Source organism: Coregonus lavaretus (genome assembly GCF_964263955.1).
Source record: "Coregonus lavaretus genome assembly, contig: HAP1_SCAFFOLD_774, whole genome shotgun sequence".
Taxonomy (NCBI): Eukaryota; Metazoa; Chordata; class Actinopteri; order Salmoniformes; family Salmonidae; genus Coregonus; species Coregonus lavaretus.
The window spans coordinates 50,906-76,363 of NW_028159628.1; the positions used below are offsets into that span (position 1 = coordinate 50,906).

General features: G+C 44.9%; 1 protein-coding gene across 1 annotated transcript; it reads right to left on the minus strand.

Annotated features, from left to right (window-relative positions):
- Nucleotides 1–448: 448 nt before the first annotated feature.
- LOC311122625 (uncharacterized protein) lies at nucleotides 449–23,677 on the minus strand. Its single transcript, XM_084196966.1, has 4 exons — nucleotides 22,952–23,677; nucleotides 22,388–22,485; nucleotides 22,080–22,257; nucleotides 449–2,216 (listed from the first exon to the last, which is right to left on the minus strand). Exons 1-4 carry the CDS (start codon nucleotides 23,409–23,411, stop codon nucleotides 1,066–1,068), a joined length of 1,887 nt encoding a protein of 628 aa, XP_084053092.1. The 5' UTR covers nucleotides 23,412–23,677; the 3' UTR covers nucleotides 449–1,065.
- Nucleotides 23,678–25,458: the final 1,781 nt, after the last annotated feature.

Sequence of the window (25,458 nt, forward strand, 5' to 3'; positions counted from 1 at the left end):
TCCTTCATACACACAACCTATTGCCAACTCTTCCTGCTCTGTCTCACATGGAGGAGGAGGTGTGATCGTGACACTGTCGTTTATTTATTTAGAATTCAAGGCGCACTTAACCAGCATGGCTACTACAGCGTTCTGCAGCAATACGCCATCCCATCTGGTTTGCGCTTAGTGGGACTATAACAACGACTGAGTGATCGCTGACCAACAATTTACGCGGTCTCTCCATTCCCTCCTTGGACGAGGAGGAATTTACCCGAGACTCACAGCGCAGGGAGCCTCCGCAGGCAGTTTACACTGGGAGCCTCCGCAGGCAGTTTACACTGGGAGCCTCCGCAGGCAGTTTACACTGGGAGCCTCAGTAGCAGCCGGTCAACGACACGTCAGTCCTGTCTGGGGTGCCAAATTGTGGTGGATATTATAAAATAAGGATCTGCTGGAGTCTAAGTCAAACCAAGATTCTTTATTTCTGATCTCAGAGAGAATAACAGAGTTACACATCGCAGTGTAGACAGGACTTTATTTATACAAGAACGCAGGTGGAAGCTTGTTTGCAACACAGGATGATACTCCCAAGAACAGAAGTTTATAATAGGACAGTTTCACAAGGTTAGTCACATACTCAGTTATGTGGACACATACAATTAAACAATTCCATTACAGAGTCCGTGAACATTTCCATTTCATTAAATCATCAGTGGGCCAACAATGCAAATGTAAACAATGGAGCCAAATGCATCACATCCAAATATCACTTGATTACCTGTAGTGCTGGAGGAATGACATACCCAGATAAACACACACATAGTCAGAGTTTAAAACAAGGACCATTTAAACACATGGAATCTGATCTACTCTATATTGAAACTGACAAACTCCATGTTCAATTCATGTTTTCTAATAGAAACATACAAATAAATGTTTAAGTATACTTTGTATAAACACATTTCATATGGTATAAACAAATAAACACAATCTCAGTCAGTCAACAATATAAGACAATGGGAGCACTGTGTATGTCCTCTGATTAACTTTAAGTCAATGTGATGTGAAATATCAACTTACACACTAGGATAAGTAATTCTTCTCTCCTGTGTGTGTCCGCTCATGACTTTTCATGTTTCCTAACCGGTTAAAACTCTTTCCACAATGGGAGCAGTGGTAAGGCTTCTCCACACTGTGTACTTTCTGGTGAGATTTCAGGTAGTCTAACAGTTTAAAACTCTTTCCACAATGGGAGCAGTGGTAAGGCTTATCCATTGTGTGTGTCCTCTCGTGTCTTTTCAGGTTGCCTAAAATGTTAAAACTCTTTCCACAATGGGAGCAGTGGTAAGGCTTCTCCACACTGTGTACTTTCTGATGAGATTTCAGGTAGTCTAACCGTTTAAAACTCTTTCCACAATGGGAGCAGTGGTAAGGCTTCTCCTCTTTGTGTATTTTCTCATGAGCTTTCATGTTTCCTAAGTCATTAAAACTCTTTCCACACTGGGCGCAATGGTGTGGCTTCGCTCCTGTGTGTGCCTTCTCATGTATTTTCAGGGTGTGTAAACGGTTAAAACTCTTTCCACAATGGGAGCAGTGGTAAGACTTCTCCACTGTGTGTATTTGCTCATGAGCTTTCATGCTTCCTAACCGGTTAAAACGCTTTCCACAATGGGAGCAGTGGTAAGGCTTCTCCACTGTGTGTACTTTCTGATGAGATTTCAGGTAGTCTAACAGTTTAAAACTCTTTCCACAATGGGAGCAGTGGTAAGACTTCTCCAATGTGTGTACTTTCTGATGAGATTTCAGGTAGTCTAACCGTTTAAAACTCTTTCCACAATGGGAGCAGTGGTAAGGCTTCTCCTCTTTGTGTATTGTCTCATGAGCTTTCATGTTTCCTAAGTCATTAAAACTCTTTCCACACTGGGCGCAATGGTGTGGCTTCGCTCCTGTGTGTGCCTTCTCATGTATTTTCAGGGTGTGTAAACGTTTAAAACTCTTTCCACACTGGGAGCAATGGAAAGGCTTCTCCTCTTTGTGTATTATCTCATGAGCTTTCATGTTTCCTAAGTGGTTAAAACTCTTTCCACACTGGGCGCAATGGTGTGGCTTTGCTCCTCTGTGTGCCTTCTCATGTATTTTCAGGTTCTCTAACCGGGTAAAACTCTTTCCACACTGGGAGCAGTGTCGTCTTGCTGGTTTGGACGTCTCTGGTTCCTCCGACTTTGGTTTTTCTCCTGCCAAAGACAGTGTTTATTTAAAGAGAGACCTGAATGAAACCTCCACTTGATAAAACCACCTTGCTATGACATTTAATCCAAATCAGATCCCTCAATAACCTGAGGACAGTTTTGAAACATTTCATCAATTAAAACAATCTTGGTGTGATTTCAAAACAAATGATGTTGTAGAGCTTCCTGGTAATTACTGATACATTTTTATTCATTCTGTTTTATAAGTCAGAACCCAAAAACGACACAGTTCTAGGACACTCAAGACACAGACATCTCTGGATTCCTATCGTGCAGGTGGTTGTAAATGTATAACCTTAATAGCTGTATGATACAGAATGAGACCTACACATTTCCTTTAACCTAAAATAAGTAATTTTGTTTGGAAGTCCCAAACTTTTTTTTTTTTACATTGGAGACAGACACAAAGCACATCAGTAAAATCTCCCCATTGTGGAAAGAGTCCGACACTGCTGTTTAAATGGCAATTCTTCTGATTTAGACTATCACTAATGTCATGATATTTTGGATAAAGTCAAAAAGAATGTGAAATATTTTGTTCCTAAAAATATAAACGCAACATGTAAAGTGTTGGTCCCATGTTTCATGAGCTGAAATAAAAGATCCCAGAAATCCAAGAGCACTAAAGCTTATTTCTCTCAAATCTTGTGCACAAATTTGTTTACATCCTTGTTAGTGAACATTTCTCCTTTGCCAAGATAATTCATCCACCTGACAGTGTGGCATATCAAGAAGCTGATTAAACAGCATGATCATTACACAGGTGCACCTTGTGCTGGGGACAATAAAAGGCCACTCTAAAATGTGCAGTTTTGTCACAACACAATGCCACAGATGTCTCAAGTTTTGAGGGAGTGTGCAATTGGCATGCTGACTGCAGGAATATCCACTGGAGATGTAACTCCGTCTTTTTAGAGAATTTGGCAGTGCATCCAACCGGCCTCACAACCGCAGACCACGTATAACAACGCCAGCCCAGGACCTCCATATCGTCTGAGACCAGCCATCCCGACAGCTGATGAAACTGAGGAGTATTTCTCTCTGTAATACAGCCCTTTTGTGGGGAAAAATTTATTCTGATTGGCTGGGCCTGCCTCCCAAGTGGGTGGGCTTATGCCCTCCCAGGCCCACCAATGGCTGCGCTCCTGCCCAGTCATGTTAAGTCCATAGATTAGTGCCTAATGAATTTATTTACATTGACTGATTTGCTTATATCAAGGCTGCCCAACCCCCCTCTTCCTGGAGATGTACCGTCCTGTGGGTTATCAGTCCAGCTCTAATTTAACACACCTGATTCTACTTATTAGCTGCTCAATACAGTTCATATAAGCCAGGGCTGCCCAACCCTCTTCCTGTAGGTTTTCAGTCCAACTCTAATTTAGCATATCTGATTCAGCTTGTTAAGGTCTTGTTGAGCAGCTAATAAGTAGAATCAGGTGTGTTAAATTAGAGCTGGACTGAAAACCTACAGGAAGAGGGTTGGGCAGCCCTGGCTTATATGAACTGTAAATCGTTGAAGTTGTTGCGTTTATATTTTTGTTTAGGTTTTAGAACACCTACTTATTCAAGGGTCTTTCTTTATTTGGACTATTTCCTACATTGTAGAATAATAGTGAAGACATCAAAACTATGAAATAATACATATGGAATCATGTAGTAACCAAAAAAGTGTTAAACAAATATATTATATACAGTGGGGAGAACAAGTATTTGATACACTGACGATTTTGCAGGTTTTCCTACTTACAAAGCATGTAGAGGTCTGTAATTTCTATCATAGGTACACTTCAACTGTGAGACGGAATCTAAAACAAAAATCCAGAAAATCACATTGTATGATTTTTAAGTAATTCATTTGCATTTTATTGCATGACATAAGTATTTAATACATCAGAAAAGCAGAACTTAATATTTGGTACAGAAACCTTTGTTTGCAATTACAGAGATCATACGTTTCCTGTAGGTCTTGAACAGGTTTGCACACACTGCAGCAGGGATATGGACCACTCCTCCATACAGACCTTCTCCAGATCCTTCAGGTTTCGGGGCTGTCGCTGGGCAATACAGACTTTCAGCTCCCTCCAAAAGATGTTCTATTGGGTTCAGGTCTGGAGACTGGCTAGGCCACTCCAGGAACTTGAGATGCTTCTTACGGAGCCACTCCTTAGTTGCCCTGGCTGTGTGTTTCGGGTTGTTGTCATGCTGGAAGACCCAGCCACGACCCATCTTCAATGCTCTTACTGAGGGAAGGAGGTTGTTGGCCAAGATCTCGCGATACATGGCCCCATCCATCCTCCCTTCAATACGGTGCAGTCGTCCTGTCCCCTTTGCAGAAAAGCATCCCCAAAGAATGATGTTTCCACCTCCATGCTTCACGGTTGGGATGGTGTTCTTGGGGTTGTACTCATCCTTCTTCTTCCTCCAAACATGGCGAGTGGAGTTTAGACCAAAAAGCTATATTTTTGTCTCATCAGACCACATGACCTTCTCCCATTCCTCCTCTGGATCATCCAGATGGTCATTGGCAGACGGCCTGGACATGCGCTGGCTTGAGCAGGGGGACCTTGCGTGCGCTGCAGGATTTTAATCCATGACGGCGTAGTGTGTTACTAATGGTTTTCTTTGAGACTGTGGTCCCAGCTCTCTTCAGGTCATTGACCAGGTCCTGCCGTGTAGTTCTAGGCTGATCCCTCACCTTCCTCATGATCATTGATGCCCCACGAGGTGAGATCTTGCATGGAGCCCCAGACCGAGGGTGATTGACCGTCATCTTGAACTTCCATTTTCTAATAATTGCGCCAGCAGTTGTTGCCTTCTCACCAAGCTGCTTGCCTATTGTCCTGTAGCCCATCACAGCCTTGTGCAGGTCTACAATTTTATCCCTGATGTCCTTACACAGCTCTCTGGTCTTGGCCATTGTGGAGAGGTTGGAGTCTGTTTGATTGAGTGTGTGGACAGGTGTCTTTTATACAGGTAATGAGTTCAAACAGGTGCAGTTAATACAGGTAATGAGTGGAGAACAGGAGGGCTTCTTAAAGAAAAACTAACAGGTCTGTGAGAGCCGGAATTCTTACTGGTTGGTAGGTGATCAAATACTTATGTCATGCAATAAAATGCAAATTAATTACTTAAAAATCATACAATGTGATTTTAGATTACGTCTCTCACAGTTGAAGTGTACCTATGATAACAATTACAGACCTCTACATGCTTTGTAAGTAAGAAAACCTGCAAAATCGGCAGTGTATCAAATACTTGTTCTCCCCACTATATTTGAGATTCTTCAAATAGCCACCCTTTGCCTTGATGACAGCTTTGCACACTATTGGCATTCTCTCAACCAGCTTCAAGTCACCTGAAATGCATTTAAATTAACAGGTGTGCCTTCTTAAAAGTTAATTTGTGCAATTTATTTCCTTCTTAATACGTTTGAGCAAATCAGTTGTGTTGTGACAAGGTAGGGGGGGGGTATACAGAAGACAGCCCTATTTTGTAAAAAAACAAGTCCATATTACGGCAAGAACACCTCAAATAAGCAAAGAGAAACAACAGTCCATCATTACTTTAAGACATGAAAGTCAGTCAATACGGACATTTCAATAACTTTGAACGTTTCTTCAAGTGCAGTCACAAAAACCATCAAGTGCTATGATGAAACTGGCTCTCATGAGGACCACCACAGGAATGGAAGACCCAGTGTTACCTCTGCTGCAGAGGAAAAGTTCATTAGAGTTACCAGCCTCAGAAATTGCAGCCCAAATAAAATGCTTCACAGAGTTCAAGTAACAGACATCTCAACAGCAACTGTTCAGAGGAGACTGTTTGAATCACACCGTCATGGTCGAATTGCTGCAAAGAAACCACTACTAAAGGACACCAATAAGAAGAAGAGACTTGCTTGGGCCAAGAAACACGAGCAATGGACATTAGACCTGTGGGAATGTGTCCTTTGGTCTGATGAGTCCAAATGTGAGATTTTTGGCTCCAACCGCCGTGTCTTCGTGAGACGCAGAGTAGGTGAACGGATGATCTCCGCATGTGTGGTTCCCCCCCGTGAAGCATGGAGTAGAAGGGGTGATGGTGCTTTGCTGGTGACACCGTCTGATTTATTTAGAATTCAAGGCACACTTAACCAGCATGGCTACCATAGCATTCTGCAGCAATACGCCATCCCATCTGGTTTGGGCTTAATGGGACTATCATTTGTTTTTCAACAGGACAATGACCCAACACACCTCCAGGCTGTGTAAGGGCTATTTAACGAAGAAGGAGAGGGATGGAGTGCTGCATCAGATGACCTGGCCTCCACAATACCCCGACCTCAACCAAATTGAGATGGTTTGGGATGAGTTGGACCGCAGAGTGAAAGAAAAGCAGTCAACAAGTGCTCAGCATTTGTGGGAACTCCTTCAAGACTGTTGGAAAAGCATTCCAGGTGACTACCTCATGAAGCTGGTTGAAAGAATGCCAAGAGTGTGCAAAGCTGTCGTCAAGGCAAAGGGTGACTACTTTGAAGAAACCCATATAAAATATATTTGACTTGTTTAACACTTTGTAGGATACTACATGATTCCATGTGTTATTTCATAATGTTGATGTCTGGATCAAGGATCTCTCTGTACTTTTCTCTGTTCATCTTTCCCTCGATCCTGACTAGTCTCCAAGTCCCTGCCGCTGAAATACATCCCCACAGCTTGATGCTGCCACCCCCATGCTTCACCGTAGAGATGATGACAGGTTTTCTCCAGACGTGACGCTTGGCATTCAGGCAAAGAGTTCAATCTTGGTTTCATCAGACCAGAGAATCTTGTTTCTCATGGTCTGAGAATCCTTTAGGTGCCTTTTGGCAAACTCCAAGCGGGCTGTCATGTGCTTTACTGAGGAGTGGATTCCGTCTGGCCACTCTACCATAAAGGCCTGATTGACGGAGTGCTACAGAGATGGTTGTCCTTCTGGAAGGTTCTCTCATCTCCACAGAGGAACTCTGGAGTTCTGTCAGAGTGACCATCAGGTTCTTGTTCACCTCCCTGACCAAGGCCCTTCTCCCCCGATTGCTCTGTTTGGCCGGGCGGCCAGCACTAGGAAGAGTCTTGGTGGTTCCAAAGGTCTTCCTTTTAAGAAGGATGTTGGCCACTGTGTTCTTGGGGACCTTCACTGCTGCAGAAATGTTTTGCCGTGAAACAATCTGTAAGGATCATTCCTTCAAACTCATGGTTTGGTTTTTGCTCTGACATGCGTCTGTCAACTGTGGGACCTTTTATAGACAGGTGTGTGCCTTTCCAAATCATGTCAAATCAATTGAATTTACCACAGGTAAGTTCTAGAAACATCTCAAGGATCAATGGAAACATGATGCATCTCAGCTCAATTTGAGTCTCATAGAAAAGCGTCTGAATACTTATTTAAAGAAGGTATCTGTTTTTTATTTTTAATACATTTGCAAAAATTTATAAAAACCTGTTTTGTTTTTGTCATTAAGGATTATTGTGTGTAGACTGATGAGGGACATTTATTTTTTAATTCATTTTAGAATCAGGCTGTAACATAACAAAATATGGAAAAGGTCAAGGGGTCTGAAGTATGAAAAGGTTTGTTCATTCAGATGTCATGAATTAACTATGATATCATCATATTTGTATATGTTTTATTGATTGAAAAAAGTTTATTTCTCAGACATAAATAAACAATTCTAGGTGAAAGCCAAAGGCCATAGCTTTAATAAAATAACAAATTAACTGGCCAAGCAGCAGAGCTTGGCCTGCATTCAGCAACGTCACATGATACGTGTTTGAAGCTGTTTCAGTACAGCACTACAGGGAGAGAGGGCAAACTCCACTGGACTGGTTTCACAGTATGGAATCACTTCAGAGTTTCTGGATTTTGGGTAAACGTCTCCTTTAAAGCATCATTGAGAAATAATTAATTGAAGTTGGAACATTTGTAGACTAGCGGTTAAGAGTGTTGGGCCAGTAACCGAAAGGTCACTGGTTCGAATCCCCACGCCCGCAAGGTGGAAAGGTCTGCCGTTCTGCACTTGAGCAAAGCAGTTATCCCCCAACAACAACTGCTCCTCGGACGCGGATGACGTGGAACGTCGATTAAGGCAGCCCCCTCACCTCTCTGATTCAGATGGGTTGGGTTAAATGAGGAAGACACATTTAGAGTGAATGCATTCAGCTGTGACTGACTAGATATCCCCTTTCCTTTCCCTTTTCATCCCAGTCCTCCTTTAAGACTCCATAATGTTTCATCATTAGATGCTACAGTCCTCCTTTAAGACTCCATAATGTTTCATCATTAGATGCTACAGTCCTCCTTTAAGACTCCATAATGTTTCATCATTAGATGCTACAGTCCTCATTTAAGACTCAAAATTGAACTATCTTGAGTTTTGTTTGCCTGTAGACCACACTATTTATCAAGAGTGTTTTCATCTATATTTTTCGTAGATGTCTGTTTACCACCACAAACCGATGCTGGCACTAAGACGGCACTCAACCACCTGTATAGTTTTAATGCAGGGAAACTTACATATGTTTTATGTCATTTCTACAAGCATGTCACATGTGCAACCAGATGAAATAAAACTTTAGACCACCTTTACTCCACACACAGAGACGCGTACAAAGCTCTCGCTCGCCCTCCATTTGGCAAATCTCACCATAACTCCATCCTCCTGATTCCTGCTAACAAGCAAAAACTAAAGCAGAAAGTACCAGTGACTCGCTCAATAAGGAAGTGGTCAGAGGACACAGATGCTAAGCTACAGGACTGTTTTGCTAGCACAGACTGGAATATGTTGGGGATTATTCCGATAGCATTGAGGAGTACACCACATCAGTCACTGGCTTCATCAATAAGTGCATCGATGACGTCGTCCCCACAGAGACCATACGCACCCCAACCAGAAGCAATGGATTACAGGCAACATTCGCACTGAGCTAAAGGGTAGAGCTGCCGTTTTCAAGGAGCAGGACTCTAACCCGGACGTTTATAAGAAATCCCGCAATGACCTCTGACGAAGCATCAAACAGACAAAGTGTCAATCCAGGACTAAGATTGATTTATACTACACCGGCTCCGATGCTCGTCGGATGTGGCAGGGCTTGCAAACTATTACGGACTACAAAGGGAAGCACAGCCGCGAGCTGCCCAGTGACACGAGCCTACCAGACGAGCTAAATAACTTATAAGCTCGCTTCGAGGCAAGCAACACTGAAGCATGCATGAGAGCATCAGCTGTTCCGGATGATTGTGTGATCACGCTCCCCGCAGCCGATGTGAGTAAGACCTTTAAACAGGTCAACATTCACAAGACCGCAGGGCCAGATGGATTACCAGGACGTATACTCTGAGCATACGCTGACCAACTGGCAAGTGTCTTCACTGACATTTTCAACCTGTCCCTGACCGAGTCCATAATACCAACATGTTTCAAGCAGATCACCATAGTCCCTGTGCCCAAGAACGCCAAGGTAACCTGCCTAAATGACTACCGACCCGTAGCACTCACGTCTGTAGAAATAAAGTGCTTTGAAAGGCTTGTCATGGCTCACATCAACACCATTATCCCAGAAACCCTAGACCCACTCCAATTTGCATACCGCCCCAAAAGATCCACAGATGGTGCAATCTCTATTGCACTCCACACTGTCCTTTCCCACCTGGACAAAAGGAACACCTACGTGAGAATGCTATTCATTGACTACAGCTCAGCGTTCAACACCATAGTGCCCTCAAAGCTCATCACTCAGCTAAGGAACCTGGGACTAAACACCTCCCTCTGCAACTGGATCCTGGACTTCCTGATGGGCCGCCCCCAGGTGGTAAGGGTAGGTAACAACACATCTGCCACGCTGATGCTCAACACAGGGGCCACTCAGGGGTGTGTGATCAGTCCCCTCCTGTACTCCCTTTTCATCCATGACTGCATGGCCAAGCACGACTTCAACACCATCATTGAGTTTGCTGACGACACAACAGTGGTAGGCCTGATCACCGACAACGATGAGACAGCCTATAGGGAGGAGGTCAGAGACCTGGCAGTGTGGTGCCAGGATAACAACCTCTCCCTCAACGTGACCAAGACAAAGGAGATGATTGTGGACTACAGAAAAAGGAGGACCGAGCCACGCCCCCCTTCTCGTTGACGGGGCTGTAGTGGGGCAGCAACAAACTATCGTGGTCCAAACACACCAAGACAGTCGTGAAGAGGGCTACAGAGGGTAGTACGTACGGCCCAGTACATCACTGGGGCCAAGCTTCCTGCCATCCAGGACCTCTATACCAGGCGGTGTCAGAGGAAGGCCCAAAACATTGCAAAGGACTCCAGCCACCCTAGTCATACACTGTTCTCTCTCCTACCGCACGGCAAGCGGTACCGGAGCACCAAGTCAAGGTAAGAAAGGCGTCTTAACAGCTTCTACCCCCAAGCCATAAGACTCTTGAACAGTTAATCAAATTGCTACCTGGACTATTTGCATTGTTCCCACCCCACCCCCATTTTTACACTGCTGCTACTCTCTGTTTATTATCCATGCATATTCACTTTACCTCCACCTACATGTCCATATTACCTCAATTACCTCGACTAACCGGTGCCCCCGCACCAGGCATGTAACATCCATAATGTTTTTAGGAAAGGTTTTTTGGTTGGTGTTGGTGTTGGTGTTGTTTTTTGGTTGGTGTTGCTGACGGGAGAGGTTGTGTTTTCTCTAGCAGGAGAGGTAAGCTTGGCTTCGTTTATGGTGTTGAGTTAAGCTTAAACCATGTATTTAGTTTGTAGGTAGGTATTGTAGTCTGGTATTATAGGTAGCTTACTCCGGTAGTTATTGTAGGTTATTATTGTAGGTAATTATTGTAGGTAAGGATTTTATTCGGCGGAGCCCAGGCGAAGCACGAGGCTAGCTTACCCACTACCTGGACCAACAAAGCTAGCTAGCTAGAGGGTAGCTACCGGTATCTTTTAGCAACTGTGGTTAGCTGTTTCCAATGTTATTTCACGCTTAAGAGTACCTGTAATTGAGCCAGCTAGCTGCCACCTTCAGCTGTTTTTTTCTAACCTCATTATCATTAACTTCGGCTACTGATTGCAGTCTGCCAGTTTGGCTTTATTCATAGCTTGGGCTTTGTCGAGTAAGGCTTAAACTATGTATTTAGATTGTAGTTAGGTACTATAGGTAGGCATCGTGGGCTGTATATTATTAAGTAGTATAGGTAGGCATCGAGGGCTGTTGTGGGTAGCTGTTGTGTAGTTATTGTAGGTTACTTTTGTATTCGGCGGTGCCGGATGTAGCACGAAGCTTGCTAGCTAACTCACCTCCTGGATTAGCTGGCGAGTAGCTATTAGCAACGGTAGCAACTAAAAACAATATCCTTTTAGCCAGCTACATTCGCTCACAGCGACGCCGTTTTTCAAACAAAGTCAACACAGTAGCCATTGCTAGCTAGCCAACACTACCAGCAGGCTGTGGTAGCTAAATACAATATCTTTGTGCTAGCTACCCAACGTTTAATCATTGCTGCGTTATGAAAGGTAAGCTTGGCTTCTTATATGGTGTTGAGTTAAGCTTAAACCATGTATTTAGTTTGTAGGTAGGTATTGTAGTCTGGTATTATAGGTAGCTTACTCCGGTAGTTATTGTAGGTTATTATTGTAGGTAATTATTGTAGGTAAGGATTTTATTCGGCGGAGCCCAGGCGAAGCACGAGGCTAGCTTACCCACTACCTGGACCAACAAAGCTAGCTAGCTAGAGGGTAGCTACCGGTAACTTTTAGCAACTGTGGTTAGCTGTTTCCAATGTTATTTCATGCTTGAAAGTACCTGTGATTGAGCCAGCTAGCTGCTACCATTCAGCTGTTTTTCTAACCTCATCCGAGGCATTAACGTTAGGTGGTTGGTAGCTGCTGTACTTAATTACAGCTACTGATAACAGTCTGCTGTAGCTTACAACAATTCTAATTTCTAAAGTGGAAGTTGGGAGAGTTTTATTCGGGTGGTTCAGTGAAACAATCATAGTTTCTGAGGTGGAAGTTGGGAGAGTTATATATTTATTTATTTTTTGGTGAGGGAGGCCTGCTCTCTCCTTTCCCTGATGTTCAGTGCATTTCATCCCGATCTCCTCTGCATTATTGTAGCCATCTGTTGCAGCCTGTCAACTATGCCTCTGCCTATCCCTGTTCTCTCCTCTCCGCACAGGCTACAAAAACGCCCCACACCGCGTGGCTGCTGCCTCTCTAACCTGGTGGTCCCTGCACGCACCCCACACCTGGAGTTCCAGGTCTCAGGCAGCCTCTGGAACTGCCGTTCTGCTGCCAACAAAGCTGACTTCATCCCAGCCTATGCTAATCTCCAGTCCCTCGACTTCCTGGCGCTGACGGAAACATGGATTACCACTGAAAACACTGCTACTCCTACTGCTCTCTCCTCATCTGACCATGTGTTCTCGCATACCCCGAGAGCATCTGGTCAGAGGGGTGGTGGCACAGGAATCCTCCCAAGTGGACATTCTCAATTTTTCCCCTAACCCATCTGTCTATCTCCTCATTTGAATTCCATGCTGTCACAGTCACTAGCCCATTTAAGCTTAATATCCTTGTCATCTATCGCCCTCCAGGTTCCCTTGGAGAGTTCATCAATGAGCTTGACGCCTTGATAAGTTCCTTTCCTGAGGATGGCTCACCCCTCACAGTTTTGGGGGATTTCAACCTCCCTATGTCCACATTTGACTCATTTCTCTCTGCCTCCTTCTTTCCACTTCTCTCCTCTTTTGACCTCACCCACTCACCGTCCCCCCCTACTCACAAGGCAGGCAATACGCTTGACCTCATCTTTACTAGATGCTGCTCTTCTACTAATCTCACTGCAACTCCCCTCCATGTCTCCGACCACTACTTTGTTTCCTTTTCTCTCTCGCTCTCCTCCCACACTACTCACTCTGCCCCTACACAGATGGTAATGCGCCGCCGCAACCTTCGCTCTCTCTCTCCCACTACTCTCTCCTCTTCCATCCTATCATCTCTTCCCTCTGCTCAATCCTTCTCCCTCCAATCTCCTGATTCTGCCTCCTCAACCCTCCTCTCCTCCCTTTCTGCATCCTTTGACTCTCTGTGTCCCCTATCCTCCCGGCCGGCTCGGTCCTCCCCTCCAGCTCCGTGGCTTGATGACTCATTGCGAGCTCACAGAACAGAGCTCCGGGCAGCGGAGCGGAAATGGAAGAAAACTAAACTCCCTGCCGACCTGGCATCTTTTCACTCCCTCCTCTCTACATTTTCTTCATCTGTTTCCGCTGCTAAGGCCACTTTCTACCACTCTAAATTCCAAGCATCTGCCTCTAACCCTAGGAAGCTCTTTGCCACATTTTCCTCCCTCCTGAATCCTCCCCCCCCCCGCCCCCCCCTCCTCTCTCTCTGTGGATGACTTCGTCAACCACTTTGAAAAGAAGGTTGACGACATTCGATCCTCGTTTGTTAAGTCTAATGACACTGCTGGTCCTACTCACACTGCCCTACCCTATGCTTTGACTTCTTTCTCCCCTCTCTCTCCAGATAAAATCCTGCGACTTGTGACTGCAGGCCGCCCAACAACCTGCCCGCTTGACCCCATCCCCTCCTCTCTTCTCCAGACCATCTCCGGTGACCTTCTCCCCTACCTCACCTCGCTGATCAACTCATCCTTGACCGCTGGCCATGTCCCTTCCGTCTTCAAGAGAGCGAGAGTTGCTCCCCTTCTCAAGAAACCAACACTCGATCCCACTGAAATCAACAACTACAGACCAGTATCCCTTCTTTCTTTTCTTTCCAAAACTATTGAGCGTGCCGTCTTTAGCCAACTCTCTTGCTATCTCTCTCAGAATGACCTTCTTGATCCAAACCAGTCAGGTTTCAGGACTGGTCATTCAACTGAGACTGCTCTTCTATGTGTCACAGAGGCTCTCCGCACTGCTAAAGCTAACTCTCTCTCCTCTGCTCTTGTCCTTCTAGACCTGTCTGCTGCCTTTGATACTGTGAACCATCAGATCCTCCTCTCCACCCTCTCCGAGCTGGGCATCTCCGGCGCGGCTCACTCCTGGATTGCGTCCTACCTGACCGGTCGCTCCTACCAAGTGGCGTGGCGAGAAGCTGTCTCAGCACCACGTGCTCTCACCACTGGTGTCCCCCAGGGCTCAGTTCTAGGCCCTCTCCTTTTCTCCCTATACACCAAGTCACTTGGCTCTGTCATATCCTCACATGGCCTCTCCTATCATTGCTAGGCTGACGATACACAACTAATCTTCTCCTTTCCCCCTTCTGATAACCAGGTGGCGAATCGCATCTCTGCATGTCTGGCAGACATATCAGTATGGATGACGGATCACCACCTCAAGCTGAACCCTGGCAAGACGGAGCTGCTCTTCCTCCCGGGGAAGGACTGCCCGTTCCATGATCTCGCCATCACGGTTGACAACTCCGCTGTGTCCTCCTCCCAGAGTGCGAAGAGCCTAGGCGTGACCCTGGACAACACCCTGTCGTTCTCCGCCAACATCAAGGCGGTGACCCGCTCCTGCAGGTTCATGCTCTACAACATTCGGAGAGTACGACCCTGCCTTACACAGGAAGCGGCACAGGTCCTAATCCAGGCACTTGTCATCTCCCGTCTGGACTACTGCAACTCGCTGTTGGCTGGCCTCCCTGCCTGTGCCATTAAACCCCTACAACTCATCCAGAATGCCGCAGCCCGTCTGGTGTTCAACCTTCCCAAGTTCTCTCACGTCACCCCCCTCCTCCGCACACTCCACTGGCTTCCAGTTGAAGCTCGCATCCGCTACAAGACCATGGTGCTTGCCTATGGAGCAGTGAGGGGAACGGCACCTCTGTACCTTCGGGCTCTGATCAGTCCCTACACCCAAACGAGGGCATTGCGTTCATCCACCTCTGGCCTGCTGGCTCCCCTTCCTCTGCGGAAGCATAGTTCCCGCTCAGCCCAGTCAAAACTGTTCGCTGCTCTGGCACCCCAATGGTGGAACAAGCTCCCTCACGACGCCAGGGAAGCGGAGTCACTCACCACCTTCCGGAGGCATTTGAAACCCCACCTCTTTAAGGAATACCTGGGATAGGATAAAGTAATCCTTCTCCCCCCCCCCCCCCCCCCCCAAAATTGTAAAGTGGTTATCCCACTGGCTATAGGGTGAACGCACCAATTGGTGAGTCGCTCTGGATAAGAGCGTCTGCTAAATGACGTAAATGTGCCCTTGAGCAAGGCACTTAACCCTAATTGCTCCTGTAAGTCGCTCTGGATAAGAGCGTCTGCTAAATGACTAAAATGTAATGTATGTAAAACATGCACCATACATCAGATCATCTTGAAACTTTATTTCTAAATCTAACTTTCATCAAGGTTTTATATAGTCTATTGGTTTCTCTCTTTTCATTGGCAGAATCCTTTTTCAGTGTTATGATATTCATAACATCCATATCCACCAGTCTATCTTCATGTCAACTAACAGAACTCTGCTGGTTGTCCTGGTAACAGATACCAGTCTATCTTCATGTCAACTAACAGAACTGTCTACTGTGGTGGAAATATACCTGTCTATCTTCATGTCAACTAACAGAACTGTCTACTGTGGTGGAAATATGCAGTTGAGGTCGGAAGTTTACATACACTTAGGTTGGAATCATTAAAAATTGTTTTTCAACCACTCCACAAATTTCTTATTAACAAACTATAGTTTTGGCAAGTCGGTTAGGACATCTACTTTGTGCATGACACAAGTAATTTTTCCAACAATTGTTTACAGACAGATTATTTCACTTAGAATTCAGTGTATCACAATTCCAGTGGGACAGACGTTTACATACACTAAGTTGACTGTGCTTTAAACAGCTTGGAAATTCCAGAAAATGATGTCATGGCTTTAGAAGCTTCTGATAGGCTAATTGACATCATTTGCGTCAATTGGAGGTGTACCTGTGGATGTATTTCAAGGCCTACCTTCAAACTCAGTGCCTCTTTGTTTGACATCATGGGAAAATCAAAGGAAATCAGCCAAGACCTCAAAGAAAAATTGTAGACCTCCACAAGTCTGGTTCATCATTGGGAGCAATTTCCAAACGCCTGAAGGTACCACAATCAATAGTACACAAGTATAAACACCATGGGACCACGCAGCCGTCATACCGCTCAGGAAGGACACATTCTGTCTCCTAGAGATGAACATACGTAGTTGCAAAAAGTGCAAATCAATCCCAGAACAACAGCAAAGGACCTTGTGAAGATGCTGGAGGAAACAGGTACAAAAGTATCTATATCCATAGTAAAATGAGTCCTATATCGACATAACCTTACTGATCCAAGATGGCGTAGTAGTGCAGTTCTGTTTTTGTCGTGTCTGTAAATAGCCTGTAAATACCCTGTTTTTTTTGTATTTTTCGTACATATTTCCCTATCAGACTTTTCATCCTTCTACAAAATATACTTTCCTGCAACCCGCCTCACTCAATGTGGAACGGATTCTATTATTGACTTACCTTTATCTGGAGTCTCCAGTTGAAACTAGCTAGCCAGCTGACTGGCTACTTGCTATTAGCCACAGCTGGCGGTATTTCACCCAGAGCATTGGATTTTTTTCTGCGGGATTGATTTGGTCACTGGACATGAATCACCGGATATTCGGCTAGTCTGCACAGCGCGTTGTCGACCCAGAACATATCGGTTTTTCCGCCGGAATCACTGAATCACTGGACCTTTAACTCCGGATTCATCGCTACTAGGCCCATCTCCCGGCTATCTACCTCTCTGTCAACCGGACGGGACCACCTAGTGTTGACACGGAGCCCCGCCGATCCTACACGACTGGTCTGCCGACGAAATCGTCTGATGTGGTTATGACGTTAACCACGAAGATTCCATCTGCTAGCCCCGGCCCGCTAGCACACGCTAGCCGTGGCCTCTTACTCGAACTATCCTATTGCTGTTCACCGGACCTTATGATAACTCAGCTATACAGCTGATGTCTGCTGGACTGTTCCTTTTTACGGTACTACATCCTGTTTATGTTTAGCCTCAGCCCAAACATGGTTAGCATATTGTTGTTTCGGTTATTTCTAATTGTGCTATTTCACTGTAGACCCCCCAGCCCAGCTAAACCTGCATTAGATAGCTCCTTTGTCCCACCCCCTATACACGCGGAGACCGACTCAATTGATGCCTCCAGCGATGCTATCTCTTTCATTGTTACCCAACGCTTAGGTTTACCCCCACTTTACTCATATCCTTCCATATCCTTGTCTGTACATAATGCCCTGAATCTTTTCTATAACACCCGGAAATCTGCCCCCTTTATTCTATGTACCCAACGCACTAGAAGACCAGTTCTTAAAGCCTTTAGCCGTATCCTTATTCTAGTCCTCCTCTGTTCCTCCGGTGATGTAGAGGCTAACCCAGGCCCTGCAGCCCTCAGTATCACTCCTACTCCCCAGGCGCTATCATTTGCTGACTTCTGTAATCGCAAAAGTCTTGGTTTCTTGCACATAAATATCAGAAGTCTACTTCCTAAGTTTGAATTATTCACTGCGTTAGCACACTCCGCCAACCCTGATGTTCTAGCAGTGTCTGAATCCTGGCTCAGGAAGGCCACCAAAAATTCTGAAATTTCCATCCCCAACTATAACATTTTCCGTCTAGATAGAACTGCCAAAGGGGGTGGAGTTGCAATCTACTGTAGAGATAGCCTGCAGAGCTCTATCATACTATCCAGGTCTGTGCCCAAACAGTTTGAGCTTCTACTTCTAAAAATCCACCTTTCCAGAAATAAGTCTCTCACTGTTGCCGCTTGCTACAGACCCCCCTCAGCCCCCAGCTGTGCCCTGGACACCATATGTGAATTGATTGCCCCCCATTTATCCTCAGAGTTCGTACTGCTTGGTGACCTAAATTGGGATATGCTTAATCCCCCAGCCATCCTACAATCCAAACTAGATGCCCTCAACCTCACGCAAATTATCAACGAACCTACCAGGTACAACCCTAAATCCGTAAACATGGGTACCCTCATAGATAGCATCCTGACTAACATACCCTCTAAATACACCTCAGCTGTCTTCAACCAGGATCTCAGCGATCACTGCCTTATTGCCTGCGTCCGTAACGGGTCCGCGGTCAAACGACCACCCCTCATCACTGTCAAACACTTTAGCGAGCAGGCCTTCCTAATTGACCTGGCCCAGGTATCCTGGATGGATATAGATCTCATTCCGTCAGTAGAGGATGCCTGGTTGTTCCTTAAAAGTAATTTCCTCTCAATCTTAAATAAACATGCCCCATTCAAAAAATACAGAACTAAGAACCGATATAGCCCCTGGTTCTCCTCAGACTTGACTACCCTTGACCAGCACAAAAACATCCTGTGGCGTACAGCATTAGCATCAAATAGCCCCCGCGATATGCAACTTTTCAGGGAAGTTAGGAAAGCAAAGGCTAACTTTTTCAAACAGAAATTTGCATCCTGTAGCACTAACTCCAAAAAGTTTTGGGACACTGTAAAGTCCATGGAGAATAAGAGCACTTCCTCCCAGCTGCCCACTGCACTGAGGCTAGGAAACACTATCACCACCGATAAATCTACAATAATCGAGAATTTCAACAAGCATTTTGCTACAGCTGGCCATGCTTTCCATCTGGCTACCACTACCCCGGCCACCAACTCTGCACCCTCTGCTGCAACTTGCCCATGCCCACCCCGCTTCTCCTTCACACAAACTCAGACAGCTGATGTTTTGAAAGCGCTGCAAAATCTGGACCCCTACAAATCAGCTGGGCTAGACAATCTGGACCCTTTCTTTCTAAAACTAGCCGACGAAATTGTCGCAACCCCTATTACTAGTCTGTTCAACCTCTCTTTCATAACGTCTGAGATCCCCAGAGATTGGAAAGCTGCCGCGGTCATCCCCCTCTTCAAAGGGGGTGACACCCTAGATCCAAACTGCTACAGACCTATATCCATCCTGCCCTGCCTTTCGAAAGTATTTGAAAGCCAAGTTAACAAACAGATCACCGACCATTTCGAATACCACCGTACCTTCTCCGCTATGCAATCCGGTTTCCGAGCTGGTCATGGGTGCACTTCAGCCACGCTCAAGGTCCTAAACGATATTATAACCGCGATTGATAATAGACAGTACTGTGCAGCCGTCTTCATCGACCTGGCCAAGGCTTTCGACTCTGTCAACCACCGCATTCTTATTGGCAGACTAAATAGCCTTGGTTTCTCAAATGACTGCCTCGCCTGGTTCACCAACTACTTCTCAGATAGAGTTCAGTGTGTCAAATCGGAGGGCCTGTTGTCTGGACCTATGGCAGTCTCTATGGGGATGCCACAGGGTTCAATTCTTGGGCCGACACTTTTCTCCGTGTATATCAATGATGTCGCTCTTGCTGCTGGTGACTCTCAGATCCACCTCTACGCAGACGACACCATTTTGTATACATCTGGCCTTTCATTGGACACTGTGTTAACAAACCTCCAAACGAGCTTCAATGCCATACAACACTCCTTCAGTAGCCTCCAACTGCTCTTAAACACTAGTAAAACTAAATGCATGCTTTTCAATCGAACGCTGCTGGCACCCGCCCACCCGACTAGAATCACCACTCTCGACGGGTCTGACCTAGAGTATGTGGACAACTACAAATACCTAGGTGTCTGGTTAGACTGTAAACTCAACTTCCAGACTCACATAAAGAATCTCCAATCCAAAGTTAAATCTAGAATCGGCTTCCTATTTCGCAACAAAGCCTCCTTCACTCATGCTGCCAAACATGCCCTCGTAAAACGGACTATCCTACCGATCCTTGACTTCGGTGATGTCATTTACAAAATAGCCTCCAACACTCTACTCAGCAAATTGGATGTAGTCTATCACAGTGCCATCCGTTTTGTCTCCAAAGCCCCATACACTACCCACCACTGTGACGTGTACGCTCTTGTTGGCTGGTCCTCACTACATGTTCGTCGTCAAACCCACTGGCTCCAGGCCATCTATAAATCACTGCTAGGCAAATCCCCGCCTTATCTTAGCTCATTGGTCACCATAGCAGCACCCACCCGTAGTCTGCGCTCCAGCAGGTATATCTCACTGGTCATTCCCAAAGCCAACACCTCCTTTGGCCGCCATTCCTTCCAGTTCTCTGCTGCCAATGACTGGAAGGAATTGCAAAAATCTCTGAAGCTGGAGACTCTTATCTCCCTCAATAACTTTAAGCATCAGTTGTCAGAGCACCTTACCGATCACTGCACCTGTACACAGCCCATCTGAAATTAGCCCACCCAACTACCTCATCCCTATATTGTTATTTATTTTGCTCTTTTGCACCCCAGTATCTCTATTTGCACATAATCTCTTGCACATCTAGCATTCCAGTGTTAATACTATTGTAATTATTTTGCACTATAGCCTATTTATTGCCTTACCTCCATAACTTGCTACATTTGCACACACTGTATATATATATTTTCTGTTGTATTTTTGACTATGTTTTTTACCCCATATGTAACTCTGTGTTGTTTTTATTGCACTGCTTTGCTTTATCTTGGCCAGGTCGCAGTTGTAAATGAGAACCTGTTCTCAACTGGCTTACCTGGTTAAATAAAGGTGAAATAAAAAAATTTAAAAAATTAAAAAATTAAAAACCTGAAAGGCCGCTCGGCAAGGAAGAAGCCACTGCTCCAAAACCGCCCTAAAAAAGCCAGAATACGGTTTGCAATTGCACATGGGGACAAAGATCGTAGTTTTTGGAGAAATGTCCTCTGTTCTGATGAAACAAAAATAGAACTGTTTGGCCATAATGACCATCATTATGTTTAGAGGAAAAAGGGGGTAACTTGCAAGCTGAAGAACACCATCCAAACCGTGAAGAACGGGGGTGGCAGCATCATGCTGTGGGGGTGCTTTGCTGCAGGAAGGACGCACTTCAGAAAATAGATGGCATCATGAGGAAGGAAAATGATGTGGATATATTGAAGCAACATCTCAATACATCAGTCAGGAAGTTAAAGCTTGGTCGCAAATCGGTCTTCCAAATGGACAATGACCCCAAGCATACTTCCAAAGTTGTGGCAAAATGGCTTAAGGACAACAAAGTCAAGGTATTGGAGTGGCCATCACAAAGCCCTGACCTCAATCCTATAGAAAATGTGTGGGCAGAACTGAAACGGTGTGTGCGAGCAAGGAGGGCTACAAACCTGACTCAGTTACACCAGCTCTGTCAGGAGGAATGGGCCAAAATTCACATTTTACATTTTAGTCATTTAGCAGACGCTCTTATCCAGAGCACCTTACAGTTAGTGAGTGCATAAATTTTTTTTCTTCTCATACAGGCCCCCCGTGGGACTCGAACCCACAACCCTGGCGTTGCAAGCGCCATGCTCTACCAACTGAGCTACACTTTCCCAACTTATTGTGGGAAGCTTGTGGAAGGCTACCCGAAACGTTTGACCCAAGTTAAACAATTGAAAGGCAATGCTACCAAATACTAATTGAGTGTATGTAAACTTCTGACCCACAGGGAATGTGATGAAAGAAATAAAAGCTTAAATAAATCATTCTCTACTATTATTTGGACATTTCACATTCTTAAAATAAAGTGGTGATCCTAACTGACCTAAGACAGGGATTTTTTTCTAGGATTAAATGTCAGGAATTGTGAAAAACTGAGTTTAAATGTATTTGGCTAAGGTGTATGTAAACTTCCGACTTCAACTGTACCAGTTTATTGTCATCTCAACAAACAGAACTCTGCTGGTTGTCCTGGTAACAGATACCAGTGGGTAGATCTATTTTATTTGTTCAAACTAAACTACAGCACTTACTTTGATGAGTCAAATTTGCTCCTTTCTTCTCTTCTCCTCCTCTCACAGTTCCACTCAGCCCCGTTGTTTTCCTGCAGTCCACCAGCCGCACAGACAACCTCTTCAGACCCAGCAATAAGCTGCTACTGGGAGAGGTACGACACTGGGACTCTGGGAGGGAGGAAGGGCTAGCGTTGTCCTGGTAACCATATAGAGGGGACACAGACACATATCATTATGGATGCTGATGTCACTGTTGTCATAAAGTGCTTTACAGAAACCCAGACCCCGATAGAGCAAGCTGTATGCTAGACCAGACCAAGCTGTACCATCAAGGGTTCTGATCTGGAGAGACTCTTCTCTGCCTCGTCAGCATCAGGATGTTGTTGAGGCTCCCCAGAGGATCCATGATAGTAATGTCTCCCTCCTGTGTGAACGAGAACATCAAACAGATGGTAAACTTATGACCGTCTATTACAATCACAGGGTCTTACAAGAGGCATTAATATATCTAAACAGGGCCTAAAATGGTCACTTTCATCATGATTTTATAAAATATTGTTTATGATGCAAATGTGAAAAGGTAGTTCCACAAATTGGGTGCCTTTTGCGTCCATTTGATATTTTAAGTAGAAATTAAGCACCAATATTGAATTTGAAAAGCCTGTTATATTAGATGAGGTGCACTTTAATGTAGACCACATGGAGAATTCATTAAAGCTCATTTAAAAGTCCCAAAAATATATGTACTAATTGCAGATTGAACCTTTAACAATTTATACAGTACTGAACAACATATTGATGTATATAACTTCAGTAGAATGGCCCTTAAAAACCACACATTAGTTCAAGAACTGCATAGTTTGTGCCCCTGTTTTTAAGACAGTACTCACTGGTGTTAATCTGATCTTCTGTCTCCTCCTCCTGCTCTTTCACTCCAAAAACGTCTTCCTTCTTCACCTTTATTGAGATACCATCCTCTTCCTCTCTAAAAGGTTCTTCCTCTTTTTTCACTATAACATCCTCCTCTTCTTCTTTCAATACACCAGCATCCTCTTCCTCCTTTATCATTCTGAAAGCTTCTACCTCCTCCTCTTCCACTGTGACAGCCTCTATCCCCTCTTCCTCTTTCACTCCAAACGGATCTTTCTCTTCTTTCACTGTAACACCCTCTTCTTCTTTCAGTGTAACAGCCTCCTCTTCCTCCATTATCATTCTGAAAGCTTCTTCCTCTAATTTCACTGTAACACCCTCCTCTTCTTGTTTCACGGCAATGTTCAGCCCCAGAGCTTCTTTCTCCATACAGCAGACCTCCTCTTCTTTAGCAGGGGAGGAGTAGTTTAGTGAGCTCATGGTCAGGGATGTTAGCTAGTTAGCTAGCTAGTTAGCATTAGCGACTAGCCTAGTGCTAGGCTCAGTATCAATCTTTAACACGTTTGCAAATTAGGTTAAAGTTACCCAGTAGATAATGTTACGTCAACATAAATGTGTTTAAAACACTGAGATTAGCTAATGTACATAAACATGGTTTTAAGCCTCAATCTTTCGGTTTTATGTTGGCTAGCAAGCTACCGAGGTGGTTGAAAGAGTAGCCGTGTGGTTGTTGCTGAAGAAGAGTCCCGTCCAGTCCATTGTACGTCACGCTAGAATCATCACCTGAAAGAGGCACATCGCCATCTGCTGACTGGAGTGGGTAACGCAGTTTGGAAACAATATTTACTACATCGTTCGTATTGGCAAAGAATGTCGTAATAATTTAACAATAAGTTGATATATTTTCTCCTACGTCTTACAAATAAGACTTTCCTGTACACAGACGTAGAAGCTTAATATGAATATTTAGATTTAGGTTCCTGTCTCTCCATTGGGATTCTCTGCCTCTAACCCTATTACGGGGCTGTTTCCCTGGCTTACTGGTGCTTTCCATGCCGTCCCTAGGAGGGGTGCATCACTTGAGTGGGTTGAGTCACTGACATTATCTTCCTGTCCGGTTTGTTGCTCCCTCGGGCTCGTGCAGTGGAGGAGATCTTTGTGGGCTATACTCAGCCTTGTCTCATGGTAGTAGGTTGGTGGTCTGTTGATATCCCTCTGGTGGTGTGGGGGCTGTGCTTTGGCAAAGTGGGTGGGGTTATATCCTGCCTGGTTGGCACTGTCTGGGGGTATCATCGGATGGGGCCACAGTGTCTCCCGAACCTCCCTGTCTCAGCCTCCAGTATCTATGCTCCAATAGTCTATGTGCTGGGGGGCTAGGTTCAGTCTCTTATATCTGGTGTTATTCTCCTGTCTTATCCGGTGTCCTGTGTGAATTTAAGTATGCTCCCTCTAATTATCTCTCTCTCCCTCTCTCCCTCCCATCCCGGAGGACCTGAGCCCTAGGACCATGCCTCAGGACTACCTGTCCTGATGACTCCTTGCTGTCCCCAGTCCACCTGGTCGTGCTGCTGCTCCAGTTTCCACTCTTCCGCCTGCGGCTATGGAACCCTGACCTGTTCACCGGACGTGCTACCTTGTCCCAGACCTGCTGTTTTCAACTCTCTGTCTCTACCGCACCTGCTATTTCAACCTCTAAATGCCCGGCTATGAAAAGCCAAGTGATGTTTACTCCTGATGTACTGACCTGTTGCAACATCTACAGCTACTGTGATTATTATTTGACCCTGCTGGTCATCTATGAACGTTTTAACATCTTGGAGAAAAATCTTGCATTAATGGCCATGTACTGTTATAATCTCCACCAGGCAGAGCCAGAAGGGGACTGGCCACCCCTCAGAGCCTGGTTCCTCTCTAGGTTTCTTCCTAGGTTTCTGCCTGTCTAGGGAGTTTTTCCTAGCCACCGTGCTTCTACATCTGCATTGCTTGCTGTTTGGGGTTTTAGGCTGGGTTTATGTATAGCACTTTGTGACATCTGCTGATGTAAATAGGACTTTATAAATAAAATTTGATTGATTGAATTTGATTAATAAATACTTCTATGAATAGGTAGTGTGTTAATACACATTCTCTGTTCATTTTTCACATTCATTTTTATCTAGATGTGACCATACTATTCCCTTAAAGCCACGCTCTATAAGATACAAATCATCCTGTAAACAATAGAGCAAATGCATCACATGCAAATAGCACTTGATTATCTGTAGTGATATACACTGAGCATACAAAACATTAAAGAATACCTTCTCCTTCCATGACATAGACTGACTAGGTGAATCCAGTTGAAAGCTATGATCCAACTATTGATGTCACTTGTTAAATCCACTTAAATCAGTGTAGATGAAGGGGAGGAGACCGGTTAAAGAAGGATGTTTAAGCCTTGAGACAATTGAGACATGGATTGTGTATGTGTGCCATTCAGAGGGTGAATGGGGGAGACAAAATATTTAAGTGCCTTTGAACGGGGTAA